Raw genomic sequence first — 23,742 nt, forward strand, 5'->3', positions numbered from 1 at the left:
TATAAAAATCAAATAATAAATAATAAAATGACAAAACATACAAAACATTTATAAAACTACAATAAAACAGAAAATAAATATACAATGACTCTAAACCTTCAACCCTTACATATTCATTCCGATTTAAACTATTTCTCTTTCTTATTTAAACTATTTTATGCCACTCAATTTATCTATAGACCCCTATGAGAACAGAGAAGAGGCAACACACTGTATTGACCCGTTCTATCTGGGTGACCCATAAAACAAAGAATGAGCATCCCAAGTTTAAAAAGAAATTGGGACAAATGCACCACACCAACGGATACACACACACTCACACATCTTTCTCCAAAAACTCGTACATTCTTCAAACCCACTGGAACAAGTCATTCCTTCAGACCGTGAGTCAGGTGGGACCAAGCGATTTGTGACATGTACTGCCGTAAACATTACCGTAGATGTGTGTTTTGAATAATAGGAAGTGATGTGTGAGCCTCACGTGTCGGCCCGTGAACTTCATACTGTGTCACGAGGTTAAATCTTTCTTCATGTAGTATTAATACCAGGAGTTGTTATCTAGGTTACACTGAAAAAAGCTCCCGGAATGCTGTCCAAGGCCCTGCTCGACTACACGGAGGCCACAAGCGCACACAGGCAAACACACACAGACTGCGACGTTCCGGCTGCTGCCTTGTCATCGCTCAAGCGACTGCTGTCCACAAGCAGCTCAGTGTGCTCTAATTTAAGATAAAGACTGTCTTCCTCTCTCTCACTTTCAATGCCCAGAGTTTCTCACTTTCCTGATGCTATTAGGGACGAGACGAAAGGCCTATTATGGTGAATATTATAATTACAGAGGCTCTAAATAGGGATGGGAATGTATGTGTGCTGTCTAAAGGATTATAGACCAAGATCTCTGGGTACCACAGCCATTAAGCTGAGAGACTTCTTAGGAATCTGAGCTTCAATGATGCATTATATTGAAAATGGTCATTTTTGTAACTTCTCCTTTCCTCCAACTTTGGCCACGTTTGTATCCCAAGGTCATACATTATTTGAAATGTGAAGGATTCATGCTTAAAACGATAATTATCTGAACGAAAAAATGTAAAATGATTTAGGGTAAAGCTCAATGCACAATGAGTCCGAAATATGCGTCCAAAATCTCCACACGATAAAAAATAAATACCACCTCACATTGTGTCAATCACATTTACACACTGCATCCGATATTTTCGTCCTTCATAAAAAAATTCGGAGCGGGTTTGATTTTCCGCGTTTTTTGCATGCATAGCAACGCATTTTGAGTGGAGTTTTTTTACAATTCAGAGACACCATACAAACGAGAGCCAAATACGAAAAAAAGTATACAAAAATGAGGGCAAAATCTAAACTAAAAACAAAACTCGAGACAACGTCACAATAAGGTAGACAAGGCAAATACCGTACAAGCACAGGACAATGAAACATGAGGACTATTTCAAGGGGAACAAACACAGGATAATTGGTAGGGACCAGGTGACACAGATCAAACACTAAGGGAAAGCTAACGAGACCGAAAGGGCGGGAACAGACGAGACTCGTGGAGAGTATGGAAAGCCACAAGGCCAAAAACGTCTCTGCCCACATAAAACAGGGAATTCTGTTCACTGATCAAAGCCGTTCACTTTCGGTTTTAAAGTAAGAAACGACGTTCAAACGTCACAAACAGGCAAATTGGTTTAATTATTTGTAAATATAATGTCATATATGTTATTAAAAGACATATTTATAATACATTTTTGTGTAATACTAAACTGCCCCTCTAAAAAATGATTTGCAGCATGTTATTAGCTTTGAGCGGTTGTTATTTTCAACATTTTGGAATGTCGCAACTGACCAATCAGAATCAAGCATTCAAATGAGCGGTGTAATAACAAAGATTAATAAATGCTGAGAAACGATGCTGTTCAATATTATTTCATGTTAGCTAATGTATTTAGTTTTGTTAAAAAATACAACCGTATTGTAAAGTGTTACCCAATTTTCAACCCCAAGTCAGTGGTGCTTGTGAGAGAAAATGTCTTATTACTTTGTTGTCTTTCAGATTCATACGGGATGTAACAGTCGCTAAACAAGACACCATTCAATGACATCAGAGAGTAAGAGAAAGTCTGTTTATTATTTCAGTTACTCTGATCATGTTTGGCTGAAGAAAGAAAGTCATGTGAGGGTGAGTAAATTATGTCGAAACTGTTATTTTCTAGTAAACTATTTTAGCTCACAATTTTAACTAGGAAGGACCCTTCGATGCGGTTGTTTCCTTCATTGTGAAACATTGTGTGTGTGTCTGATCATTTCACAGAATGACACACTCCCACACACACACATACAGTGACCTGGGAGGATTCATTAAAACTGACCTGTGCTCTCTTCCAGCTCAGATCCCTGTATATTGTGTCTCTCTCGCTCTTTTAAAAAAAAAAAGGTTTTTTATAACACCATTCTACCAAAACTAAAAAACTGACCACCACAACAATCTAAAACAGGATGAGGTAGCTTCACCCACATCACCTCCATATTTTAAGGCCGCAAAACAACATCCCGGTAAGTCGCACTTACCTGGGACTGGAACCAGCACCTTGCTGCGTTTAAGCCCCGAGTAAGAACTGAATTAACACCTCCACCTCAATGAAACCACAGCTGAGTCTCCACTTGCTGGCGTTCAGAGTGCTAATGAGCTTCTCTGCTCGACTGAGTTGTACTTATATGCCAAATCATCATTAAAATGACACTTGTTTTCATTTCAACAACCAGTAGGAAAGAAAATTCATGCTTGAGATCTCCACAGTAGCTGAACTGCCTCCCATAGACCGCAATGAAATGAACTAGAAGAGTTTTTCTTACATTTCCTGCCCAAAATACCCAAGAAATCTTTCTCTAAAGGGATATTTCAACCAACATCATTTCTTCACCCTCTTGTCATTTCTAACCTGTATGACTTTCTTTCTTCTGGAGAACACAAAAGAAGGAATTTTGAAGAATGTTGGTAACCGAACAACGGAGGTACCCAATCAGTTTTATTGTATAGACACAAAACCAATCTAAGTCAATGGGAACTGCTTAAGAATAAAAAAAATTATTCATGCTCATGCGGTTCAAAACTATGAACACAAAAGAAGATATTTTGAGAAACGTCCTCAGTGGTGTTGTCTAGGGAGGGCAATGTTGTTTGGTTACCAACGTTCTTCAAAATATCTTCTATTGTGCTATGCACAGGGAAGAAAGTCAAACAGGTTTGAAATGACATGCTGGCGAATAAATGATGCAAGAACTTCCATTTTTGTGTGAAATATCCTTTAAAAAGTTCATATTTTTACTTCCCTGTTTTAAAGAATTTCCGAGTGAAATTGAATTTTGAAAAAGAAAAATTGTGGGCGTGGCTTTCCTCTTTCTCTGCGATTTGAGGAGTTAAGGGATGCTCCTGCCAAGCTGTCAAAGATGAATAGTCAATATTTCAGATTTTAACTAAAGACAAAGGCACCAGAATTTTAAAAAGAGAATGACCCACATTGATAAACCATTTAAAATAAACGCTGCAATATTTCATAATAATTGTCATTGTCATTTTTTATTTCACTGGGACTTTAAGTCTCCCTAACTATGTAATACCAATCTGGAAGCAGTCATCTCACGTGAATTATGAAGCCCAAATCATGGTTAACAATCATTGTAGGCACTAAAATAAATGTGAGAACAAAAAGAAAGCAGAAAACTGAAGGAGAAACACATTGAATGTTTCACGTGTGTGCTTGCTGGCTGTCTGTGTGGTGCAATGGCATGTGAACATACAGTCAGGGCTCCTCTAGGCCTTCCCACTACACCGTCTAACTGTCTGGCTTGACTGCTGTGAACATACTGCTTTAATTGAATCCTACACCTGTTACTGGCAGGTACAAAGTGCTGCCAACAGGGGGCAGAGCTCTGCGTTGAACTCAGCATCCTCTCCAATGCTGAATGGGTCGCAGTGTGCTTATTTACGTCAGTGAATGCATTAAGCATGTTAATGAACATCAGTGTGTGTTTTATAGAGAGAAAGAGAGAGAAAACTGAGGGAGGGTAGAGCAATTTAAAAAGCTAGAACAACTGTGGTTGTGTGTTTGAATGCAAGTGTGAAGAGAGAGAGAGAGAGAGAGAGAGAGAGAGAGAGAGAGACATTGTAGGTGTTGCTGTGTTGTTGAAAGTGAAGAGAGAGGGTTGAAAAAGGCGAAGGGTCAAAGGTTATTCCTGTGAAATGAGAATTATGATTGGGTTAATCTGACTAGGAGTCTCCCAGATTGCGTCCTGAACAGCAAGGGGCAAAAACATGTGCTATGTTTAGTCCACTTACAAACACACACAGATACAAAGCAAACACACTCACCCTTGATAAACGCACACACATCTACACCCATGTATTTACACACACCCAAAAATGGACTGTCAATGTATGAATGCAAAATTGTATCCTTGCCGTGAGGTTGCTAAGATACTGTGAGTGCCTTTTAACACATATCTAAATGATTGCTAGGGTGTTCTGTGTGGTTGTTAGGTAGTTCTGAACCAAGTAAAATGATAAAAGCAGTGTTAGATGGTCTGTCGGGCCGCTATTGTTGACTAGAAGGGGTTCAGGTCACTGTTAGGTGAACCAGATAAAACCGGGTAAAACTCGCAAAATGGTTTATTACAAGTCTTCTACATCAGGTTATTATTTATTTATTATATTTCCGTGTAGGCCTATATATTTTTTGGAGACTGTAGGAAAAGTGTTTTGCTGTATCGTGTGATGCAAAAACACCCCACGACGGGGAGTGTCTTAACGTGTCAAACCTGACGTCTCACTGAGCTCTTTCAGCTAATTTCCCGCTCGAGTTGAAATTTTCAATGGAAGATGCCATTGAGGCGAATATCGGCGCAAATGCACATCTATCGTTAGTATGTAATGTGAAATACTTGACCTAAAAGTTCAATTCGCTCATGGTGTGAACACAGCATTATAGAAGGTGTGACAAATACAACTTGAAACTTGGTTTATTCCCAGGTGTCCCTCCTTCAATGCACATTTTTCATTTAAAAAAGTTAAAGCTAGTGCTTGAAATGGGGGAAGTGAGTTTTTGGTAGTAAAAATATATTTACACAATAAAGTCTCAACATTAACTGTTTGTAAGTGCTTTGTGTGAATTATGTGCAGTCCCACATGACAAAATTGTAGCATACTATAGTATTTAGATACTACAGTGCTTTTGAATATTACTAGAAGAAACAGTAAACTTCAATTTACATTTGGACATTTGACAGACGCTTTTATCCAAAGCGACTTACTATGTGCCAAACCGCTGGGATCGAACCCTTGACGTTTTCTAGACCCAAGCTCTAATCACTGAGCCAACAGAGTTATTACTACAGAATACTATAGTTACTACAGCAAATATACAATAGTAGATATTATAGTATACTACAGTATTTTGAGTTGGACTTCCACACAATTTGCTAATTACGTTCTGTTTATGGAAAGTATGGAAATATATTTTTTATATATATTTTACAACAATTTTGCATTTCATACATAAATATGTTGGGATTTCCTGTATTTATGGTTTAGAAACCTTCATGTCCCTTACTAGAGTCATCTCTGTATATCTGTAAATCTCCACCACTGTTATAACACACCATGATGTGTATTGTATATGATGCAGAAAGATATATGCAACAAAGTAACAAAGTTAGATTTCATGGTGTGTTCAAATCTTTCACCTCAACGTACAAGCAACAATAACAATGATGCTTGCCTTAGCAAACAGGCCTAATAAAAACAGGCAGCCACCGAGGCCATACATAAATATGATGTTATGGACAGTACGTGTGTGTGTTTAAAAGTTTCATCTTCGCTGGCCTTGAGTTGTATTACGACTCACTACGCTCTGTTAGCATGGCTGTCATAGCAACTGTGCACCCGAGGGATGTGTGCTCGCTCTGCATGGCGCCATACAACTCCATTTCTCTCTCCCGATCACGTCGCCTCCCCTGGGCCGGTTCTCCCGGCAGCGCTGCCTGTCCAGAGCGATCTATCTGTGTTCGAGTCCTCTTCAATGGAAATTCGTGACCAAATGCGCACGCTCTTTAACTTGAACACTTCACACACGTACACCCATGCAGTCTCCTATCTCTCATACCGCCCAGTCCGAGTCACGTGTGAATTATGCATAACATGTTTATCTGCTTCAAGGCAGGCCCAGAGGAGAATAAAAGAAAGAGTGTGTATGTGTGTTGTGTGTCCTGAGCACAACAGCATGGAGGCACTTCCCAAGATTCCACAATCTGACAATGAATCGATCCTTAAACCATTCAGTGCTAATAAACACATACCCGGAGGGTGGGCGGTCGACACAGAGTTGTTAATGAAAATAATTGTTAACGGTTAATGAAATAGATTGAGGATAGAAGAAATAATTAGCAGCGGGGCAAGAGAGAAGAGATAAAGCAACGGTGGGGTGGGATGGAGGGGGCCGGCTGTCCGCTGCGGTACGATTGCAGGTAAGAACGGCCTGAAATGTAGGTCAGAACTCATCACAACACTCGCCAATGGCACCACGGGGAGGGAACAAAATGGAGGGCTGACATCGAGTATGTGTAAAGCGATGTCGGCATCAGCGGAGTGGAAGAGGTGCAGGGCGAAGAACAGGTTTAGTGTTCATTCCCACAAGACATTCCAATAACAACAGAGACAGAACAGGGTGCACACACACACACTCACACACACGCTTGTGAATAGTTCATTCAGGAATACACATGTACGGGGACAGAGCAGAGGATGGGCACGACTTGTCTGTCGCAAACCCCTACTGAGCGTTTTTAGAGATCGTAGGCACGCATCCAATGCACAGGCTGCTCTGAACAGCAGGACACCTCGTTTTGGTCAAATTACGAGGCAACCATGCAAGGCACTCCCAGAATCCTTTGCAACAATTTCCAGTCAAGTCAGAGGAGGTGGAGGGACCCTAGTAAAAAATCTGTTAATTAAAAATGCATTTACTTGACGCTAAGTACAGTTTAAATTAGGGCTGACAAACGATTAATTGCTTCTAGAATAAAAGTTTGTGTTTACCTAATTTATGTGTACTGTGGATATTTATTTTGTATTTATGAACACTAAAACATACACACACTTGTATATATATTGAGGAAATATTTAATACATTCATTTATATTTACTAGTAATTTAAATTCTATATCAAGTTTATTAATTGTTATATTTTTCCTAAATATATGCATTTATGTGTATGTGCTCATAAATACAAAATAAATATGCACAATGCACCGACATATATTACGTAAACATAAACTTTTATTCTATATGCGATTAATCAGGATTAATCGTTTGACAGCACTAATTAACATATTTACTGACATGACTTAATGATATAAATTATAATTAGACATTATTTGTTGAACTATTTATACACAATGCATTGCATGTCTCTTCATATTAAGCGTGTGTTTAAATAAACATGTCTTCTAATATCACTTTTGATAGGGATTTTATGATTTTTTTAAGAGTACATAACAGGAGATAACGAAATTGACATTTCATGCAGTGTCAAATGTTGTCGTGTTTGAAAGTAAGCAGTCTGATAAGTTGTAAATCCGAATGTAAATTAACTACAAAGTTATTGGTTTGGAAATAGGGAGTCAACTCTGAATCACGCAAACGATTCGTCCCTAGACCAATTCGCCAACCCCCACGGATTTACGTCACTACATTTAGTCCCCATCATCGTTTTGCTAGGAGTACCCATGAGAACTTCACTCTTCTCCCCCAAACTTGACCAATCACATCAGACGAGGCAAGTGGAAAGGAGGGGATTAGCCAGATGAATTGCGGAAGGAATCATTTGAGAGTCAGTCAAGAAGTAATGTAAGAATAACTGCCTATTATTACAAAATAATTGTTTCAGCGTCTTCTATACATAAACTTGTTGTTGGAAACTCCATAAACCAAAGTAGGACTGTAAAAATCCCTAGTTATGTACTCTTTAATAAAATCAATCTTTTGACATATTGTTTGGATAATTTGACTATGTACATCCTATGTACATCTTGAAGTGACTGAGTAAAAAAAAATGCCATTGTTCCCATTGGATGCTACGTGCGGCGGATGTTACAGAGCTGGCCGAGATTTTAGCAGAAATACATCATCGCTGCATGTGCATATATATTACAATCTTAAAAAAAGGTGATTCAAAAGGTTCTCTGATGGTTCCATAAAGAACATTTAACATCTGAAGAACCTTTCTGTTTCACCAAAGGTTTTTTTCTGTCGAAAAAAGGTTCTATAGATTATAAAAAAGTAAGAAAGAGTTGCTTCTTTAAAGAACCTTTGACTGAATGGTTATTTGTGGAACCAAAAGTGGTTCCTCTATGGCATTGCTGTAAACAACATTTTGAGCACCTTTATTATTAAGAGTGCACTTAAACATCCCTAAATCAAGATACAGACACAAAATGACAAGCGATTTTCAGAGAAAATTTCAGAGAAATCCTACAGAATTGTGACAATTTTGCTCAAAATAATCTTGTTTTTTTCTTTTTCATACAACAGCGCACAGCTTTTTACCACAACATTTTTTTAAATCTTTGAAAGCAAGAAATCTTGAACTATTTTGGGTATAGTTTAACCAAAAAGGAGACTTCTGTTATCATTTATTTATTCCCATGTGGTTCAAAACCTGAATGTGACTCTTTCTTCAGAGGAACACAAAAGATAGTTTTGTGTCCATCTAATGTAGGTCAAGTTTGTTGTTTGGTTGGTCTGTTCAGAATATCTTTTGTGTTCTGCAGAAGAAAAAAATTCATATAGGGTTGAAATGACATGAGGGTGAATAATGATGAACAAAAATTCCCTTTAAGAATATATGTCTTCTTTTAAGGATGTTTACAAAATAGTATTGGAAAACTATAAAAAAAGTAAATTAAATGCCTGAACCATTAACAAAATGTCCAATTCAAACTCTACACTAAATAGTTGCGAGGACACATTTGTATGAAATGAATAAAATCAGTGAGTGATTCCAATCAGTTTCAATTTCAGATCCAAACCCAAGTGAGCTACATTAGTTGTCAAAAGTGATGGACTGACATCTTTTCAAGTATATTATTACACATTTATTAAAGCCGAATTAGACTCAATTAACTCTAATTATATAATTAACATTTTAGATTTAGTAGATTTTAGACTTATAAACACTGCAACGTTTGCCATCATCACATGCAATGCTGCCTTACAAATTGGCCTTCACGTCAGATGCGCATATGATGTCTTAAAGCGGCTTTTGAAGAAACTGCCAAAATAGGTAGCCGCTAATGTAGACAGCAGACAGCGTGGCAGCTCGCAAGGGTTTGGAACAGAGCCTTTAAATCATATACCCAGTAGTACATGACAGGAGGCTAAATTACACCCGGTTCCAGCATCGTTCAAGTCTCGTAAAAGTTTGAAGCCGAATACTCAGAGACTGGCATGAGGATCAAGTACAGCATCCCCGTGATTGGCTGGCTGAAGTGAATCAGGCTGCGAGCTGATTGGCACCCCGGAGAGAGGCCACGTGAGTGGACCTGGCTCTGCCTCACAAAGCAGCCATCTCACAGAGATGCCAACTGCCGCCGTGCCCTCCTCTCCGGACATGCGCGGAGGGAGCGCCTGCCACAGACGCCACCGAGCGGTGTCCAAAACCAGACAACAAAAAAGAGAATTAAAATGAAGAATGATGCCACTGGCACATGACAAATTGGAGAGGAGGAACCCGAGGAAGGACGACTGAAATAAGGCGATCTGAGGATCAGAAAACCTGCGGCTTTTTCTGATGAACACATGAGAATTGGGAAGCATGTCAACCAAGAGAAGAATACGGATAAAAACGAATGAGTCATGGCTAGGGATGGGAATCGAAGGGAATTAAACAACTCCAAGTTTAACAAACTTTTGCTCCTGCTTTGGTCAGTTGAATATAAAAAATAAACGTAACTCAATTATAATAATACAAATATTCAAGTTTATCATGTTTACATTTATTTAATTGATGTAATCGTTTTAGTATAATATACATAATTATACAGAAGCTACCCATAAAAAGTTTGGAAACGCTTGACAAAAATGTCATCTGTAAATGTATCTCGTAAATCTTTTAATGAATGCTTAAATATCCGAAATTACTTTTGTAGAAAAAAATATTCATAAGGGCTGGGAACTTTGGCTGCTTTCTTTGGCCAAGGCCCGCCCAAGAGGCCTTATGACTGAGAGGTCAAGCAACCAATCACGTTTGGTTTTGTGCCGCGTCATGTTTAGAGGCATTGAAATGTACCCGCAGACACAGTTTGGTGTACGTTCATCGAATGTGTCAAAGGTTAACAGCAACAAAGCTCTTCACATAGTTTTTTAGAATGTATTTAAGTCTATCGTGATGAATTCTTATTGCATATTAAAAAAGGCAACACGCACGTCTCCCGGAAATACTGTTAAATTTAACCAATCAGAAGACAACCTTGAATGTGCTGAAGTGTTGCCAGAAAAGTGTGCCTCAGATGTTCAGCAAACGGTCCGCGGGCGTGACTTCTGCGGCTGAGACTAATAAAAATATAACTGCGTCAACAAATCAATTTCATATATCATACCAATTTCTATAAATAGTCGCTGTTCATTTCAAACTGGACGCTTCATGACAAAATGAAAAATAAAATACTCTATCATTTGTGGTCATACATATATGTGTAAGGCACCATTTGAAAGTGTGAAGGGCCTACTTTTGTATGCTTACAATAACAACAAAACGTTGTGCCGCCTCTATCTCTGTGAACATTTACGCAGTTTAGATTAAATTCAATGTAAGGAAGTGTAATTGCTTGCTGCTATTTTGAATCTTGTGAACAAACTAACTAAAAAAATATCAATATCATTAGAATGATACAAGTCAGACTACACACAGGTCCCACTGTTAGAAACCACTGAAGACGTGTTTCTAATAGTTTATTAATTTGTAGTACCCAGTGTTTTTCTCTCATCCCATTTAATTCATTCTGCAAAATATAAACTCAGAGAAATAAAAATGTGTATTTTTTCCGCCATAATTTAACACATCGCCAAATAAATCCTGACGGAGCAAAACATCAAGAAAAGAATTGGTTTCCATCATTTTTTTGGTAATGTCTGAACAAAACCAGTTCACAGTTCCCAGCCCTAGACATGGCCACTGAGAGAAAGCTCATAAAAGAGAAAGCTTGTAAAGAGAGATACTGAAGCACCTGGAAATGGGAAAGAGAATTTGGCAGGGGGATGGCCAGTTACCAGCTCTACAAAACGTTACTCTAATCGAAAATAACATACAGAGAAATCAAAGGGGATCTCCTGAAGGAAGGAAGGAAGACAAAATAAGAGGGATTGAGATAAAAATGAAAGGAGATAAAGCGAGAGAGAGGGGTTTTACAGTATGGAGGAGTCGCTTAGGATCTGGAAGGACGGATACAAAATTAATCGCAAACAATAGAAGGATGAATAAGTGATGTCGCACGGGAGAGGGTGGAATTGCACAGATGGTTACGCGTGTCAGTGGAAGATATGGGTTATGATTCAACACTGTACCGATACAGGGAGAAATGACCTCCTGTCCAACAGAAAAGTGGAGCGGGGAAGCGCTCAATGTAAAGTGGCTCGTGCGAGTGTGCGTTTGAGAGAAACAGAAAGAGAGAGAGAGAGCGTGCATGTGCCGCATTAAGTTGGAGAGAGTGTTTCCCTTGGGGTAGAAGTGATCAGATTAAAGGATGGTTATTAATTTCTCAAATAGACTTAATTGGAACTTTTAGCAGGACAGCTGGTGGAGGTTCTGGTGCCGTTTTCCAGAAGTGAGCGTTGCGTGCGTGAGTGCGCGCAAGCGTGTTTGAGGCGCATGCATGATGTCCTTCTGAGCGCGGGGATTAGTGCATGTATGCAGGAGACTGTACGCATGATGGCGTGTGTTGGTGTTATCTGAAACAAGAACGAAATCTGGAAGGAGTATCGGTTATAAGCCAGAGAGAGAGAGAGAGAGAGAGAGAGAGAGAGAGAGAGAGGGAGGGATATAAACATCAAACATGAGCACTACACAGGGTGCTGGGTTAGGAGAGGGGGATGAGGGGAGGAGAGGAAACGGAAGAGGAAGGGGAAGAGGGCGGGCAGGGCGAGCTGTGGTTTTCATGTTCATTGTGGTCTTTACCTTTTTGGTCCACTTCTATTCAAGCATCGGAAAAAAGAGACAGACAGAAAGAGAGAGAGAAAGAGAGAGCAAAAGCATGAGCCAAAGAGAGAGAGAGAAAGAGGAGAATGAAAGAAAAACAAGTGCAGGAAAAAAGAGAAAATTGAGATTAAATAAAAGGCTAGCCTTTCTCAAATCATGTTATTCTGTCAGTGTGATGTTGAGGCTTTACAGAGAGGATGACTCGAGTGAGTAATGAGGGGGTGAATGGCCTCAAACGCTTTCACAAAGATTTGCAAAACCCGTTTCCGTTCTTCCTGTTTCATCGTCATATGACACAGTCACGCGTCCCCCAGTCACACACACTCCGCCCCCTCCGCTCCCCTCCATCCTTTCGTCATCCCACTCTCCAAACTTCTGCATCGCTGCGAGAGAGAAGGTATGTTCGGAATGGCGTACTACCGTACAGCGTGTACTTTTTTGTGTCATATGCTATATATAATGTTCACAGTATGCCTATATTTTTACATGAAAATTAGTAGTACATCAATTGAGCAATCGTGGAATACTTTATCCCATAATGTAAGGTGCCTGATCTTGAATTTGATGAATGAACCGGAAGTGGTACAAATAATGATTTTGAATGGTGCTGTAAGTCTGCTGGACCATACAAACCAGCCAAACCTTGGCCTGCCTGAACATGCTCGCAGTATAAACCAGTAAATTTACTGTTATAGTTCACATACTTTTAAAATGCAGTAAAAATGACAATTTCCAGAAACGGAAAGCAAACTTGCAAGCTGAGTGAAAAAACTATTAGAAACACATTTACAGTACATCTGGGCAATTCCGTGAAAATGTCAACCTAACCACAATTTTTCCCCAGTGGTTTTACTATGGTAACAGCACAGATTTTTACATTTGGTGGTTCAAATACCCATGTGAGATCTCTCTACAAATTTGTAAAGGATTTGTTTTATTTTTAGTGCATGATTTTTCATAGTCAGGTAAGTTTCGGTATCGTCACATCCATAACGTTTCATATTCCTCATAAATGGACATATGAAAAATAATATGAAGTAACAATTTTATTTTCTATAAAGAGGCATCCCTTCTCCATTCATTGGGTATAATTGCTTCAGGATTTATTTTACAGAAATCCTACAAAGTTTATCGTCTCCCAAAACCGCATCCTTAATTTTGTCACTTCCATAAGGCATGTTTATTTCCCTTTTTTTAATAGATTTTTTTCATAGACTGATATTTTTTGATGTTAAGAGTCTATCAGCAAGGGTGCAGTTAAATATAAACAGATGGTTGAATATAATCCTAACAAATTCATTCTCTGAGCATTTTTATGTCACGTTCATAATGCTCGAATTGCCCATTTACTGTATTTTTTTTACATTCACATAACCGTTTTACCTTTATTTCAACAGTAATTTAAAACCTGTGCTTCAAAGCCATACATGTATCATCGAACCTAAACGGGTTAAAAGAGCTTGTCTGATTGACTCATGGCTACGTATAAGCAATCCCCTGACATCGTTTACATGTTTACAGAGCCGCGGTCTGCCACTGGTGTGATTTCTCAAGATACCCTCTTCAATAATATCTGTCAGAAATATGTTGTATGTGTCACACCAAAAGAATTGCTTACAGCACCTTTTGTCAGTCAGATTGAAAATTACGATGTTTGACCACTAAACCAAATTAATGGAAGTCAAATAAAATGATATGATTATATAATATAATATGACGATAACCGGACGGCATTAAGTAAGCCATGTGGCAATGATGTAACATGCTATTGATTGAATTTTTTATCATTGCATAATGACTTCGTGTGCTCTATTTAAAAAATAGTAGGTGCAGTACACTAGCATTCCATTCCGAACATATTTAAAAAGTGCAATAGTCTTCCGGAGCTGTGGGGATGAAAGAGTTAAAAAAAGAAAAAGATTGATGCAGTAATGACAGAGAGAGAAAGAGAGGGAGAGAGAGAGAGATTGATTTCTGAAACCGAAGGGGCTGGTTCTGCCTTGGCTGGGACCGGGCGAGCGAGCTGTTCTCTCTCTTTCTGAAGTGTGGAGCTTGACCACTTATCGCTTCTACTTGCTGAATCCATCAAGATCCAGCTGCCAATCACTGATTGCGGTCCGCGGAACCATGCAGCTCGGCTGCAGGTACACTTCTGTGAAGCAGGCAGGCAGAGCCGTGGAGAGAGGCCATTATAAGGAAGGGAGAAGTTTGAAAGAACAAAAGACTGAGAAAAAGAGATGGAGGAACATTTCTTTTCCCCCTCCTGCTGGAAAAACCAGGTCAGGTTTTGGGAACATGACGGCTGGCATGTTACTGGTTATTTGTTAGACCGAGAGTAGAGTTTGGGGGTAGACTTCCCACCGGTTAAGTCAAGGTGGTCCAGGTGGTTCCTGCTCTAACTGTGTAGTGCTGATTATCAGATCCTTCATGGTTTAGTCTGGTAAGGAACCACCTACTTATACAGCACATGCTGTGTGATGGCTGTCTAATCTCAAATACTATAAACCCATCATAATTTATTGGTATGGAAAGAAAGGTCCTTTACAATTGATACTGGGCAGTTAAAATACATTTAGATGCGAAAGGTCTGATCGGTCAACATCGAACGATGAGTTATGCAATAGTTAGTCAGCAGATGGTCGACCAGTAATGTTGGTTTGGTTTTACATGCCATTCAGGGCAATCTCGAAAGGATGGACGTGTTATCGCAGTTTCCCAATACTTTTAAAAACACTTCCATTTTTGTTTACTAAAGCTAATGAAATAACAACTTAAATATTACCATTAAAATCAAAAACAGTAGTTGAAAAGCTAATTAAAAATTGTCTTAAAAACAAATACAAAGTTTTATTTAATTGTAATAGAAATAAGGTGGAACATTACAAATACTGTAGCAAAAACTAATTAATAAAATAGAAATAAATATATATATATATATATGCAGATACAATTTACAGTACATGAAATAATTTTCATATTTTAAATCTTTTAAAATACATAAAGAGAATTCTAAAATTATTAAAGCTTCTAAATTCTAAATAAAAAACACATTTAAATAAACTTAGTACATTTTTTATAAAAAATAGAAATAACTCATGTAAATTGGGTGTAGATCTTATTAATACTTTTTCAACAGGTTAAACAAGTTAAAAACGTTTTTATTTTCGTGTATAATATCACATATCAGATTAACGTCCAAAAAATCTGAGCCTGACCACTATATGCTGTCCAGCAAAACATGTACTGTATTGACCAGCATGGATGATTATAAACCAGCTTCATTGAGCCAACCGCATGTCAGACTAGCCTCCATCTGATGCTGGTTTGAGCTGGATTCTCCAGCAACGCTTACCGTTCTTCTCACTCATGTTCGCACACAAAACAGAAATCCAACGTGTGTGCACATTCCATGGCTACTCTGTCATTCTGGGCTTCAGTTATGGCGTGTGTTTGTATGTGTGAAGAGCCTCAGTGTCTATGACAGACAGACAGCCAGTGTGTCAGTGTGAATGACAGCTTGTATGTCCCGCCGATCTGGATGTGCTAGCACTGTTAGCCTGTACCCACGGCTGACACGCACAAGCGCTCGGGGAACTGCTCACGTGTTAGCAACATGTGTCGGCCTGTAGCCGGCGACACGCAAGCGGCACGCAAAGCTCAGCTGTTTTCCCCCCGAGACCCATTGTGTGTCTTGAAATACACGCTGGGGTTTTTGAAGAGGAGAACCTCGAGTTAGAGAGGGATGGAGGCACTGAAGGGGAAAAAAGCCACTGAGACAATTGTTTGGTTTTGAAGAGATCTAAGACATCCAGTTATGCATATACTGTTTGGGTTATGGCCGTGGGCGGTCAGCACCGTCTGACTCACTATGACCAGCTGAAAAGGACGCTGGGTGAGAATATTTGAAGGTGATGATGAAGATTTGCAGTGCGTGGAATAGCACTGCAGCAAAAAAAAAATCACATCCACTTCAACAACCGTTAATTAAAAAAAAATCATTCAGATACAAGGAAATGGAACTTGTAAATAAAACCAGTTCTCAATCCTCAGGGTGACATAGCAGCACAAACGGCAATGCACTTCACTTTACACAAAGAAGAGCTGACGCCGGCATCCGCCTGAGAGCGATTTTAACTCCAGAGTAAAAAAGGGTGATGAAATCTCACAAGGGCATAATCCACCGGCCTTTGCATGAAGGAACATGTGCTCTATCCATCTCTCAACAGATGACACAACAATGGTCATTCATCTGAGACTTTAAAGTGAGGAGATGTTGCATATGTGCGGACTCTCTTCCTGACCTGGATCTGAATCACACAGAAAGTGTATTTCCCCTTGAGGCACAGAGAGAGAGAGAGAGAGAGAGAGACAGAGAGAGAGAGAGAGAGAAACAAAAGTAGAATAAAGAAAGAATGCAGATGACAAGCATATGTGACTAATAACGCAGGAACTCTTCCTCGAAAAAGCTGCGATGATGAGGGAGGCAAGAGGAAAAGAGACCGTTATTTGATTTATTGATGTTTCCTCTTCCACCTGTGGAGAAAACCACACGTGCGCACACTCAGTTGCATTAAAATAACCGCCGGCGCATTAAAAAGACGCCAGCTGCTCGTGCATGTGGCATAATTGTGATTGTTTTAATGGCTTCCTGCTTTATTTCCCTGCCCTTGGTGAAGGAGTACGGTGGCCCTTGAGCCCCCTCAGCCCAGCGGTCTCCGCAATCCTTTCAATTACTCATGTGATAACAAGAGGTGCTAATGAACACACCTGAGGAGCGCAGCCGGAGGAGCGCCCGAGCACACGCGTATCGCTGCCTTTCTTCTGCTTCTCGCATTAGGAGGTGAAGATAAATCCAGCGCCAAACCGTTGGCACTTGTCACTCCGCACACGTCGCAAATAACGTGGGCCTAATAAATATTAATGACTGCGGCAGTTTCAAAACTCTCCGTCTCTCTCCCAAATACCAAATTACGGCGAAACACCTGGTGCTTGTATATTGACTCCCACTGTTTAACACTTCCTGAAGAGTTAAGGCTGGAATGCGACTGAAATGTTCTCACACGTTTGTGTTCTTAAAAAAGGCTTTCTATGGGGCCAAAGCAGTCAGGATGTGGGATGCATTCAAAACAACGCCGTCTTTTGTTCGCTCCATTTACTCGGCACTGGGCTAAATTCAATCCTTATGCGGCGCGGCAAGTTGTGTGTGTAACATCTTGTAAACACTACAACAGTATTTGGATCATTTAGCTCGTACGTCTAAAGTGACAATCAACTATTTATGCACTCTATTATTATTTATTTTAAAGCTTTTTGGGAAACTTGTGTGAACTATGAAACTCGTCTCATTAGAAACACAATCTCAACTTTAAAAAACAAGCTTCAAATATACTCTGTTGAAACTGTTACAATTATTTTTTGATCTTCCAAACAGACTCCCAAACAGAAACTCGGATAACCGTTTTGAAAAGTCTTTGTGAATGTATACATTAAGCTTATTACAGATTCAGTCTTTTATACAAAACCCTATAACATAAAGCTGATGGTAAAGTGAATACTGTCTAGTGATGACTGAAGCATTAATTCATCACATGATGAAGTGCACTCTAACACCCCTTTCACACCACCAGCGACAAAGAAAGCCGATGTCATTCATGTCAATGGAGACCCGGTGACTTCCGGCGACATGAGCAACAGTGACCGTTAGTGATAGGAAGTGGCCGTGTCGAGCGACACAACAAATATGAGATTTGCTCAACTTTATGACGAGCGACTTTCGGGAGCGACTACCAATAGGAGTAAAGGGGTGGAGCTCAGTCATCTGTCTCTCGTCAGTTACTGCAGAGTTTGTTAATAAATGTTACAAGAGCAACCAAAGCTAGGAACGCATTCTGACCACCTCGTCGCAAGAGATTAGCGACACACAGAAACACAGTCGCTGGCAGTCTGAACGTACAGTAAAGGCCTTTACTGTATATCCAGATGTGCGGTGCAGTCAAACACGCTTTCATCACTTTATACAGCAAACTGAAATGCCTGGCCTGCAGCAGTGGAGAGGTTATTCAGCCCCAGCGAAGTCTGAATTACTTTGTGCACATTTTATTTAGCACAGAATTGTAATTTCATTCTGTCTTATTCCTTTAAAGATTCAGACATCATAAAACTAAGCAGACAAGCCATAGAAATAAACATCGGTTATCGGTACTTGTAAATCCTTCTCTACATATTTCTACTTGATAAATCTAGTAATTGTACCACCATCAAAATCTTAGTAACAATAAACAACAGATTAAACTTTACCTAAAAATAGAATAAAGACATAAAATGTAGCTTACTTTTAAAGTACCCCTGAAATCAAAATAGTAAAAAGTTCTTCTGAGGGGTGAATCACATTCATGTCTTAAACCACCTTCTCTCTTCAAATGAATTTATTTACTATTTCCATCTCGATGTGGCGCCAACACGCCTAGAAAAATGTGCATGCACTGCATGCGCATCGCAACCGTGTTTTTGTTCTCCCTAATTGTGCGCACCTGCCGCAGGTCTACATTTAAAATAGCGATCTTGAAAGATGCAGAATGTGAATCGAGCTTTAAAGGAATAGTTCACAATTCATTCACCCTCTATCATGCAAAGCCTGTATTTTTGTGTTTTTCTTGTCTTGACCACAAAAGAGGATGGTGGTCCAGAGAAGATGATAATGAATAAAGATGACAGAATGTTGGGGTGAACTAGCCCTTTAAAAATATTTGTGATCAAGTTTCAAATCATGGAAAAATCTGTTTTTTGAAGATGTTATCATGTACTGTAGATCAACAACTTCCATGAGCTTCATCAGATTCAATCCTGTGAAGTGAACTAAACTCCATTAGCTATTTTAAAAGGGGGAGGAGTTACTCAACATGCCCCACCCTAGCTTCCTTTTTCCAGTTTCAGTGGAAATGCAAAAACAGATGTGCATTTCAAGGCATTTAAATGGGTCTTTAACATTGAATCCTATTTAACATAAAAAGCTGGCTAGCTTACCCACTGTTAGGATAAAGAGCAATGTCAAAGAATGAAGTCTGAGTCCGGGCATACGAACAGCTCAGAATCTCTGAGAATATTTCGCTTGACACACCGTACAGCTTGATTTACATCAGCTCTCTTGTGATACCATGCCTTTAAATGCATCTAATTGCCTTTCCTTGACCCGAGCGAGGTTATCAGATAAGTTTGCACAAGTATCAAGTGCGTGAGGCCTTGTTATATAATGCACTCTGACAGAGGACACCAGGAAAGATGCCAACCGACTTGACTAAACAGGTTTCTGCCAAGGGAGCAAAAGAGGACACCTTACGGCGATCGGCGATGCATTAATGCAGCTTGGCCAACACCGCCTCGGGCTGAACTGAGTTTGAGTAAGCCGAGGAAAGTCACTGCCGACTGAGGCGAGGCCTGCTGTTTGTCTTTATGGGGCACAGTTCGGAGCAGTGCTGCCTGTTTGTCATTTCCTCAGAGGCGTTGAGCTCTTTGGATATGAGGGCCAGAAAGTTTGACTCTTGCTGGCACTCATCAACCGCATTTGATGCGTTGGCTGCGCCTGCAGTTGCGTGCGAGCGGCTGTGTGTGCGAGGCTGTAAAACGGTTTGGCTGAATCTGTCGCCTTGCTGTCTCGAGCGGCTGTTATCATGGCGACGGTGGAGCTCACACACAAACAGGAGCCTGTCAGGAACAGCGCAAGCCAAGCTACGTCCTTAAATGCAATGTCTCTTGTCCCTTATTCCTTGCATATTAAATAAACAAACAAACGGACATATGTCAACGGTAAACACACCAATAACACCATGGCACGTGTTCTCGGCCAGCCGTGAAAGATGGGGCATTATCAGAGCAATTAGGCACAGTAAATTCAATTAATCTCGACAAATCTCCACAGAGGCCCACACGACGCTGCCACCCCCCGGTAATTAAAAATGGCCGAATTGCTTCGCCACTTGAGGGGCGTGAATGTCTGGATGTAATTGAGGCCCGTTTCTATTTATTCCGCTACGCTAGCCAACAACATGTGGAGCCCGGAAAGGAGCAGAGGAGAGCGTATCCCTTCCTTGTCCGCGGTCCCTCGGGGGAAACGAGACTGACGGAGGATTCCGATAATTGGCTCTTCTTTGTCACTTCAGACAGCGAAAACTTTTCATCATGAAGGAATCAGGTCCCAATTTTCCTCACATCTCTATTCTTCAAACACCGTAAACAAAGTTTTTAAAAATAGGAGCTAAAATGCAAGTCAGCAGCTAGTTAATCATGCATCCTCTCACCTCAGCGTAGAAAGCTATTTCCAACCGCCGGCCTTTAGATAGCGACCGGAGAGGAAAAAAGGAAAGCTTGTGACAGGCTAAATGAAGCGGTGAGCGGAGTGCCGAGGCGTGCTAGCGTTTCAGCTGCGGCTCACCCCCCGACGCTCGCCAACATATGTCACGCTAACACACCAACTTAGCAGCCACAAACTAGCCTGCCTTTCTCACTTACGCTGCTCCTTCCACAATAAAACACCTGCTGGAGAACATCTTATCTACTGTAATTTTATATAAATCTGAATGATTAGTTACGGAGTGAGAGAAGAAGCAAACGTGAGAGAACCAAGGTCGCATCCAAGTTTGTTTATTGTCAAGAGAAAGTCATGAAAAAAGAAAAGTAATAAATCCTGACAAAATACCAAAGAAACGAAATAACAAAGATGAAAACTGTCAAAATGATGAAGGAAAAATAACAAAAATTAAATAAAATACCGTCAGAATAATATAGAGATAAAGAATAAAAGATATTGGGAAAGTAATAAAGATCCAACAAAGGCAAAATAATGAAAATTTGTCAAAATGACAAAGAAACAACATAATTAAATTACGTTAAAATAACGTCAATGTAAATAACGCAAAATACTTTAAATACTGTCAAAAAATGTATCATGTGAACGTATTTGGGAGAGAGGGAGTACTTCTGAGCCACGCGAGGCCTGTGTTTCGATGTGTTTGCGGAGAAGTGGACGTAGGATTAAGGCCGCTGAGCAAAGGTGACGAAAGAGTGTGTTCTGAAGAGTCCCTTTCACTTCAGAGTGTGTGTGTGCGTGTGTGTGCGAGAGAGTTGGAGAGCTTTAAAGATAAACGCTGAGCTCTTCTAGACACGTCCCAAAACCTGCAAAAGAAAGAGAAACAGCCAGACGGAAGAAAAGAGGAAAGTGATGCTGAGATGGAATAAAAGCACGTCAAAGAAAAGAACAGAGAGGAAGGCATGAGAGAGCGAGCGCAACATCAGACGGAAAAAAGAGATTGAAGGCGAGAGAATGCAGCAGGTGAACAAAAAGAGAAAGGAGCTATAAAACAAGGAAATGCAGAACGTGCGTGTGAAACAAAAGAGCCGGATGACGAAATGAACATGTCGGTGTGATTATGAATGAGATCGAAGCATCAAGGCTAAAGGAGAAAAAAGAGAAAAGGAGGATTAACGGGAGAGAGGGAACTGGCGGGCTTTAGTCCGTCCTCTTGATTTCCTGTGGGAAGAGCAGAGAAACTGACCCCGGGATTATAGATTCCAGTTAATAACCCCTTCCTGCTCGCAGTAAAACCCATTAACTCCCCCCCTACACCCGACTAAAGCCCCTGAGCCCACCCTCCGCTGAGTCACCGCCCCCATCTGGACCACCTGCACATGTAAAGTCATGAAGGGGGAGGAGGGGGTGCCGTCTGACGGGAGATTTTCACACGAGCCGAGCTCCCGAACACGTACGCCAGCGCAAGCTGCGTGCGAGAAAGTCACACCTGCCGCTCGTTTGCGTGCGGCGCGGCAGAAAGCCGAGGGTTGCCATGGGAATATTAGCATGTGCGCCACTTGCGTGGCCTGAAATGTATTTGAGCTTCGTGTTAACATTCCCAATGTGCGAGTCGGGCGCGCGGAACGCCGCCTCTCTCCCGCAGCCTCGCCGCCGCCCAATTTTCATTTTGATTGTCTGTCGGAGGGTTGGTAAAGGTGTTTAATGCCAGATAAAGAACCCCGAGGGTCATTTTGCTACTTTGTGAGGCTGTGCGCGAGCGCGTTTGTGTGACTGTGATCGCCAATAAAGGCTGACTCTGCACAGCGCTGGGGATATTGAATGCTTATCTGCCGTGTGTTTCTGTGTGCTAGCGGAGCGCATCTCCGATGTGAAAATCTCCCAGAGCCTCTGGAACGTCGCACTGTCGATGGAAGAAAAACGGTTAAGAGTGAGTGTGTGTGTGAGTGTTAGAGAGAAAGAGAGAGAGAGCGAGAGAATGAGCGTTTGCGTTTGTGTGAATGAAAGAGAGAATGCACTCGTGAGCGTGAGTGAGTGTGTGTGAGTATGTGTATGGCAGTCGCTGGTTGAGGGGTTAGGTGGGGACGGGGGTTGGTGAAGGGGGCGGGGTAGGGGAGGTAAGGGGGTGGGGCTTGTTGGCATGGAGTGTTTGTGTTGTTACTCACTGTATGGCACACATTCATACTGGATCTCCAGGTACTTGTAGGTCCCTGGGCAGGGGTCCGGAAAAACATCAGACCCAGCCACCACCACACATTGAGTCCGGTTGTTACACCTGAGAGAGAGAATGAGATGTTACAAACCCAGCAAAGCATTTTAAAGGGGTCATATGGCGCGAATACGTGTTTTTCTGTGTCTTTGGTGTGTTATAAGTTGCCCATGCATGTATTAGACACGTAAAATTACACAAATGAAATTGTGGGAACAAAAGATGCATTCTACCTAAAAGCGAATGCTCACCAAGACCTGCCTGAAACGCCTCGTGAAACCACACCCCCACAAATCTACATTAGTTCGTGGTATGAGTTGACTAAGACCACCCAAATCTAAACACAAGTTTATATCTGTTTATATTTGACTAAACTATAAAACTAAATAATTTCGCACAAGCTTTCTATTTTAAAGGAGGGTTTAGGGAGTTATGGATGTGACAAAAATTAGCACGTTTTTGATAGACCACATACTTTGTAGGATTTCTGTGAATTAAAATGTACAAACCAAAAGCAATAAAACCCACCAAAGGGCGCAGGTGTGGATCTTCATAGACCACAAAGTAGTTAATATATTTTAATTTTCATGTGCCTGTTTATGGATGTGACAGTTCAGTTATTTGACCATGGAAAACTACATTTACGACTTACATTGCATTATCCTATACATTTTGTTTCTAAGTATATGCAATCCACTGGGATCGAACCCACGACCTTGGCATTGTTAGCACCATGCTCTAACGACTGAGCTACAGGAAAGCTATCCTTTAAAAAATGCTTCCAAAAAGTTTAACAAAGAATTGGTAAACATGGATAATTAAACCACAAATATTACCAAATCTTTGTATTTCTATATATCATTCCTGGTGTGAACGTGCCTGGTGTGGAATTTTGTGGCTCATTTCATTCATAAGGCAGAGCACACCTCTGCTTAACAAGCAGTGTTTGTTGAAATCCTTCACCTTAAATA

General features: G+C 40.5%; 1 protein-coding gene across 2 annotated transcripts in view; it reads right to left on the reverse strand.

The window, feature by feature from the left end:
• The window catches only part of adgrl1a (adhesion G protein-coupled receptor L1a), a 147,690-nt gene that overhangs the window by 37,133 nt on the left and 86,815 nt on the right, over window positions 1–23,742 (reverse strand). For both annotated transcript variants that reach the window (XM_056752074.1, XM_056752073.1), the window contains exon 4: window positions 22,728–22,837. In XM_056752074.1, the coding sequence (XP_056608052.1) occupies window positions 22,728–22,837 (110 nt within the window). The remainder of the gene's footprint in view (window positions 1–22,727; window positions 22,838–23,742) is intronic.

This window comes from Triplophysa dalaica, chromosome 7 (assembly GCF_015846415.1).
Source record: "Triplophysa dalaica isolate WHDGS20190420 chromosome 7, ASM1584641v1, whole genome shotgun sequence".
Classification (NCBI taxonomy): domain Eukaryota; kingdom Metazoa; phylum Chordata; class Actinopteri; order Cypriniformes; family Nemacheilidae; genus Triplophysa; species Triplophysa dalaica.